This window comes from Gekko japonicus, unplaced genomic scaffold, assembly GCF_001447785.1.
Source record: "Gekko japonicus isolate JY-2015 unplaced genomic scaffold, Gekko_japonicus_V1.1 scaffold961, whole genome shotgun sequence".
In the NCBI taxonomy this organism is placed as follows: domain Eukaryota; kingdom Metazoa; phylum Chordata; class Lepidosauria; order Squamata; family Gekkonidae; genus Gekko; species Gekko japonicus.
In genome coordinates this window covers 581,993-589,391 of record NW_015175384.1, presented here as the reverse complement: position 1 = coordinate 589,391, position 7,399 = coordinate 581,993, and the positions used below count along the sequence as shown (strand labels likewise).

Sequence of the window (7,399 nt, the reverse complement as noted above, 5' to 3'; positions counted from 1 at the left end):
GTCGGGGCATTAATCCAACCTCCTCCTCCGCCTCCTCCTCCTCCTCCTCCTCCTCCTCCTCCTTCTTCTTCTTCTTCTTCTTCTTCTTCTTCCAAAATCTTGTTGAGCCCGTGCTTCCCTCCTTTATTAATAAAGTTTTAAATTCTGCTCTACAAGACTGCTTGTTTTTGTGTGTTTTCTCAAATTGGCCTGGGCAAACACAATCAGGGACAGAGTTTCTGTCTCACAGGGGGAAACGGCCGTTTTCGGAAAAATTGAAAAAAAATGCTACAGTAGCATTTATTTTTTCTTTTCCAGATTGAAAGTCATTCTGTTACTTTAGGAACATAAAATATAACTGGACATTTTTACTTGGCATGAAATTATCACAACTAGCCTATTAAAAATATAGTGTATCCAGACAATTATTACAAACAGAATACCCACCCACATGCAAAAACAAAACTAAAGGAAGAAATGCATCTTGTTCTTGCATTGGAGAGTTCAGTTTGTAACCTAGGACTTGCTTGTCCTCAGTGCACAGAAACCAGATCAATCTGATACCATACATATTTTTTAGAAATGATTTGGAAAATATTTGAACACCTTGTCTTAAAATATTTCATTCATCATGTTAAAATAAAACGTTACATAATCATTTCTTTCCCTTTTCTTTTTTCAATTTTTCAGGGGGGAAAAAAGGCTTCAGGAAAAAGATGGAAAAAACGTTTTCCCCCCAAATTTTTCCATTTTTCCCCCCGAGCCTTCACATCTCTATTCCCAACACAAAGCTGTGTCATTCCAGGTTATCCCCTGGTCCCACCTGGAGGCTGGCATCACTAAATGAAATCCCTCCCCAAACCCCGCCCTCCTCGGGCTCCACCCCCTCCAAATCTCCAGGTGTTTCCCGACACAAACCTGGCAAATCTAGCGAGCCCGGTAAGGTTGGTTGCCAGCTCTGGGTAGGGAAATTCTTGGAGATGCAGCTACATGTGAATTTTCATTGATTGTGGTTTATTCCAGGATATTATGAAAGAAATTACGATACTGAAATGGATTAAGAAGCTGACACCTCCTTACAATATAGGATTACATCTGAGGAAGACTGTAAAGTTGAAATGAGTTCATAACCGGGTACTCATAATGTTGGACTATGTTGGACTTTTTTTTACAATATTGTGTAATTGAGATTGCTGAAAAAACGTTTTGCAATTTTATAAAGTCTAAAAAGTTATATAAATCTTCTTAATAGTGTTCGTTTCACAGGGTTTACTTGTGTGTCTTTCTTGTCAGAACTAAGACTTGCCCAAGGTCATCCAGCAGCTGCAAGTGGAGGCATGGGGAATCAAACCCGGTTTGTTAAGGGTTGTTGACAGCAAGTTTGTCCAGGAGTCTGACACTGTGACTGACCCAATGTCACACCAGCAGCTGCCTGTGGAGGAGTGGGGAATCAAACCCGGCTCTCCCAGATTAGAGTCCACGCACTTAATCACTACACCAAAATAGTAGCTTTGGAGGGTGGACCCGAAGCCGTCACAGCTCCCCTGAGCTCTCCCCCACCCTCCCCAGGCCCCGCCCATGAACCTCCAGGAGTTTCTGCAACCAGAGGTAGCAGCAGTCTACAGCCAGTGGTCTCTTGCAGCTTATTTTGAATCTGGGGTCTTAGCTTTGGAGGAAGGAAGCTCTAGGAGGGTGCCAGTTCTGGGTTCAGAAATCCATGCAGATTTCTGGGTGCAGCTTAGGGAGGGACCTTGTCAGGGAACCAATGCCATCCAGCCCAGCTTCTGGAGCAGCCATTTCCCCCCAGGAGAAGTGGAATAAATGTTTTGAATAAGTAATAAGTGATTTATGTAGTCCGGGGATCAGTTGTGATTCCGGGAGATCTCCAGCCCCCACCTGGAGGTTGGCAATCCTAGGCAAGAGGGGGCTCCTCTGATCACATGCTCCAAGGCCCGAGTCCAGGCAGCCGTGAGCCCCAGCACGTATTTTGCTCTTAAAATCTAAACAGCTGTCACAGACGTCCCACATGCCCAGGAACCGGCTGTTGCTATTCCCAGGCCCTCCTGCAGAGGGAGTCCGGGAGCTCCAGCTGCCCGCACTGCCGCTCAGGGAGAGAGGAACCTTCCGATTGGTTCCCAAGGAGGCGCTCCGCAGTTCTGGGCAGAAGAGTTTTGGTCTCGCTGGGCCGCCGTAGTCCCGGAGGTGGGCGCGCATGCGTGTTGGTTGCCTTGCGCCTGTCAGGGCCGGCGGCTGGATGGCGGTGAGCGACGCGGCCGAGGTGGGGGCCGATGACTGACAGACTGACGGGATTCGCTCACCGGTGACCCAGCCGCGGCCTTCTGTCCACCATGAAATTGCACCGTCGATATCCGGGCGGTGATAGCCGAGCTCCGCCACAGGTAGGTCTCTTGGCAGACAGGTAGCCCCGCCCCTTGTGACCTGAGGCCACGCCCTCTTCCTGAATCAGGGACTCTTGGGAGGGGAGGCTTGGTCGGCCTGAGAAGCATGCAGTTTTGCTGGCTGGCCGCTACTGTCTGGGCACAGGGTTGCAAACTCTGTCCTGGGAAGCAGGAACCCCCAGGGCTTAACAGAGATATCGGGTTGTTTTTTAAAAAATCTCTCTATGTGTGCCAATGTCATTCTGTTCTTGCATCTGTTTGTAAACTCTTTTATTATGTAGAAAAGAGCTAGAGTCCAGTAGCACATTAAAGACTAACCAAGTTTGCGGCAGGGGATGAGCTTTCGTGCGTCACACAGTGGCCAAAAATCAGGTGCCATCAGGAGGCCCACCACCATAAGCCCTCGATAGAGAAGCATGTGGATGTCCTCTTCTGGACACGCTCGAGCTTGTCAACATCCTTCCTAAAATGTGGTGCCCAAAACTGGACACAGGACTCCAGGTGAGGCCTGACCATAGCAGAATAGAGCGGAACGACCACCTCCCTTGATCTGGACATGATGCTTCTGTGAATGCACCCTCAGATTGCATAAGTTGATGCTTCAGTGCATTTGCTAAATCTTTAAGGTGGCCTGAGACTCCTAGTTTTTTTGCATTTTTCTCAAAAACTCAGCTTTTGAATTCCCCACAAGAGGACTGTCCTCTCTTACCCGCTACGAGACTTGTCCCTGTAGCAAACATTTGTTGGGTGAGTTTCAGAGGGTTGCAGAAGAGCAAGATTCAAGCCCTGTAACACCTTAGAGACCAGCACTGTTATCAAAGTCTAAGCTTTTGAGAGTCAGAGCTCTCAAAAGTACCCAACAAAGGAAGCTTTGACTCTTGAAATCTTATACCCCCCAAATCTTTTATGATCTCTAAGGTGCCACTGTACACATCTGTTTGTTAAGTGAGTTCTCGATTCTGTTTTTAAAATCAGCAAGGGCTCCTGAATGCTCCCTCTAAGCTGTGGAGTGTCTTCTGAGCAAAAATCCTACTTTGTGAGCTACCGGCATTAAAGTTGTGAGCGAGCGATTTGGCTGCTGCATAAATTGGTTTGCTCTGGAGCCATACTTCCTGAGCTGAGACAAGAATCTGTGAGCCGGAGGCTAAAAAAACTGTGAGCTAGCTCACACTCAGCTTAGAGGGAACACTGGCTCCTGTATAGTTTTCTTTCCTGACTTTATGTAGGGACGACAAACGGTATTCACAGGGTTTTTTTGTCTTGTTTGTCTACGCAGCCTCTTGGGAATGAGAGTAAACAACGTTTATGATGTGGACAATAAGACATACCTCATCCGTCTTCAGAAGTAAGAGCTGACTTTTCTTGTTTGTTCTGTTTCCAGTATTTTTAAAATATTGTTCTTTTCAACAAGATAAAGTAGGTAGCTGAAATTATGGAAAATGATAAAGGAGAGAACAGATGAAAACATGAACAGATTTGTGGCAGAACCCTAATGTGAAAAACCGGGTCAAGTGCGAAGGCCTCCCACTTACAGTATGTCTAGAAAAAAATAATAAACGGGTAGCTACCTTATACTTATGGAGCTGCGGTGGCTCAAGTGGTTAAGACGCTGAACTGCAGGCTGTGGAAGGTCGGTAGTTCAGCAGTTTGAGACCCGAGTGCCGCATGACGGAGTGAGCTCCCGTCTCTAGTTCCAGCTCCTGCCAACCTAGCAGTTCGAAAGCAAGAAACTGCAAGTAGATAAATAGGTACCACTTCGGTGGGAAGGTAACAGTGCTCCGTGCGCCTTGGTGTTTAGTCATGCCGGCCACATGACCACGGAAACGTCTTCAGACAGCGCTGGCTCTTCGGCTTTGAAATAGAGATGAGTCGGATTCGACTGGCTTTCGAGCAAGGGAGACCTTTACCTTATACTGAGTCCATCAAGGTCAGCCTTGTCTACTCAGACAGGCAGCAGCTTTCCAGGGTCTCAGGCAGAGATCTTTCACCTACTACCAGATCTTTACCTGGGGACTGAACCTGGGACCTTCTGTTGCATGCCAAGCAGATGCTCTGCCACTGAGCCACAGCCCCTCCCTAAAGTAATGTATCTGTTTCAGTTTATATTTTACCCATCTGGGCAGCGGTGCTCTTGTCCCTGCAACGAGTCCAGGTGCGGGCTTTGCTCCTGCATAGCCTGCTTGGAACAGTGTGAAACAGCTTCGGAGAGGTTTGGCGAAGTGTCCTTGGAAGGCATTGGGGATGCGTGCCGGTCAGCAGTTTGTGCACAGTCTGAGAGCGGCGCAGAGAGGATGTGACGTGTAGTTTTGGGGTGCAGGAGATGGAAACGGCAGTATCTTGCGCAAGAGGGCCAGAGTCTCGTGGGGAAGCAACCGCTCTGCAAGCAGAACTGTTCACTCATAAGAACATAAGAGAAGCCAATGTTGGATCAGGCCAATGGCCCATCTAGTCCATCATGCAGTGGCCAAAGATACCAGGTGCCCTCAGGAGGTCCAGCAGTGGGGCCAGGACACTAGAAGACCTCTTACTGTTGCCCCCCCCCACAAGCACCAAGAAGACAGAGCATCCCTTGCCCCAGACTGAGAGTTCCTATCTATACCTTGTGGCCAATAGCCACTGACGGACCTCTGCTCCATATGTTTATCCAGTTCCCTCTTGAAGCTGTCCATGCTTGTAGCCGCCACCACCTCCTGTGGCAGTGAATTCCATGTGTTAATCACTCATGTTCCCTGTCTCACATTTTTGTGCAGTGAAATTGGGGGCAGATCGTGGGCTTGTCCCCTTTTCATCTTTTCCTTTTACTGCGCACATAATTTAGTGCCCATAATAGGAGATCTCATGTTCATTTGAACAGAGTCTGTCCTGACTGTGGATATCGAATCAGCTTAAATGTGGGATTTCTTACTTTGAACTGGTGCTAGACTAGATGGACCACTGGTCTGATCCAGCAGGGCTCTTCTGATGTTCTTAGGAAAGCCTCGGCCTCTCTGCCCTGTTGTTGGCCTTCCAGAGGAACTGGTTGGCCACTGTGTGAGACGGGATGCTGGACTAGATGGACCACTGGTCTGACCCAGCAGGGCTCTCCTTATGTTCTAACGAAGGCCTCAGCCTCTCTGCCCTGTTATTGGCCCTCCAGAGGAACTGGTTGGCCACTGTGTGAGACGGGATGCTGGACTAGATGGACCGTTGGTCTGATCCAGCAGGGCTCTTCTGATGTTCTTAGGAAAGCCTCGGCCTCTCTGCCCTGTTGTTGGCCCTCCAGAGGAACTGGTTGGCCACTGTGTGAGAAAGGAGGCTGGACTAGGTGGACCCTCACTGGTCTGATCCAGCAGGGCTCTTCTGATGTTCTAATGAAGGCCTTGGCCTCTCTGCCCTCTTGCCGGCCCTCCAGAGGAACTGGTTGGCCACTCTGTGAGATGGGATGCTGGACTAGATGGACCAGTGGTCTGATCCAGCAGGGCTCTTCTTATGAAGGCCTCGGCCTCTCTGCCCTGTTGTTGGCCTTCCAGAGGAACTGGTTGGCCCCTGTGTGAGATAGGATGCTGGACTAGATGGACCCCCACTGGTCTGATCCAGCAGGGCTCTTCTGATGTTCTTCTCAGGGGAAGGCCTCAGCCTCTGTGCCCTGTTGTTGGCCCTCCAGAGGAACTGGTTGGCCACTCTGTGAGATGGGATGCTGGACTAGATGGACCCTCACTGGTCTGATCCAGCAGGGCTCTTCTGATGTTCTAATGAAGGCCTCGGCCTTCTCTGCCCTGCTGTTGGCCCTCCAGAGGAACTGGCTGGCCACTGTGTGAGACAGGATGCTGGACTAGGTGGACCCTCACTGGTCTGATCCAGCAGGGCTCTGCTCATCTTCGTATGACATTACTTTCTGTATGCTGTGAGGCAAGAGAGGAAGCATAAGAAAAGCCGTTCTGGGTCAGACCAAAGGCCTGTCCATGTCTTCCAGAATACTGGCTGTTTTGGAAATGGCTTGTGGGAAATTGACAAGCAGGCCGCAAAAGCAGCATCCTTTCCTTGTTGTTTGTGCTGCCATTTTCTGTGGTTTGCTTCCACTGAACACTGAGGCTCTGCTTAGATCTCATGGCTAGGAGGAGATACTGATAAATCTACTCTCCGTGGGTTTGTCTGATCCCCTTCAAAGTCATAAGACTGTCCCTCTAATTTCACTGCACTTCAGAGGTGAGAATTGGGAACGGCGATCCAAACCAACACTCCAGACACTGATAATGTTGTTGCGGATTTCCCTAGAAAATACATCTTGTTCCCAAACCCAGTGCAAATCCTACCCCTACCTCTGCCTAACAGCAGACCGAATCAAGTTTCTCACGGAGTGTGTGGGTACAGCAGTGTACTTTCTGCCTCCTTTATCAAAAATTAATGCCCCAAGATTGCCGTTCCCAGAGCAGGAAACGTAGCTCTGTGGCACATCCATGTAGGCTGGGCAGCAAGGAACGCAGTGTGAGCGCCAGCAGTTTCTCCCTGCGGCCCTGATCCTCTCTGTCACCCTCCCTCCCAACAGGCCGGACTGCAAGGCGACGCTCCTCCTGGAATCCGGCATTCGGATTCACTCCACCGAATTCGAGTGGCCCAAGAACATGATGCCGTCTAGCTTTGCGATGAAGGTAAGCACACCACGTTGCTTGATTTGCTCTGGATTTCTTTGGGCGTGAGAAGGGGGGATGCTTCAGACAGGCAGTGCGATCCTTTGATCCCCGAAGAGCCAGTTTGGTGTAGTGGTTAAGTGCGCGGACTCTAATCTGGGAGAACCGGGTTTGATTCCCTGCTCCTCCACTTGCAACTGGCTGGATGACCTTGGGCAAGCCGTAGTTCTGACAAGAGCTGTTCTTGAAAAAGAGCCGTTTCTGTCAGAGCTCTCTCAGCCCCGCCTACCTCACAGGGTGTCTGGTTTGGGGAGGGGAAGGGAAAGGAGTTTGTAAGCCGCTCTGAGACTCCCTTGGGTAGTGAAGGGTGCGGTATAAATCCAATCTTTTCTTCTTCTTCTTCTTCTTCTTCTT

The 7,399-nt window shown here is 49.5% G+C and overlaps 1 protein-coding gene across 1 annotated transcript in view; it reads left to right on the top strand.

Moving 5' to 3' along the window:
• The first annotated feature begins 2,341 nt into the window (after nucleotides 1-2,341).
• NEMF (nuclear export mediator factor) overlaps nucleotides 2,342-7,399 on the top strand; it is a 66,387-nt gene continuing 61,329 nt past the window's right edge. Inside the window, exons 1-3 of the mRNA XM_015425608.1 lie at nucleotides 2,342-2,378; nucleotides 3,655-3,723; nucleotides 6,904-7,006. Coding sequence (XP_015281094.1) covers nucleotides 3,665-3,723; nucleotides 6,904-7,006 — 162 coding nt within the window. The 5' untranslated portion in view covers nucleotides 2,342-2,378; nucleotides 3,655-3,664. The remainder of the gene's footprint in view (nucleotides 2,379-3,654; nucleotides 3,724-6,903; nucleotides 7,007-7,399) is intronic.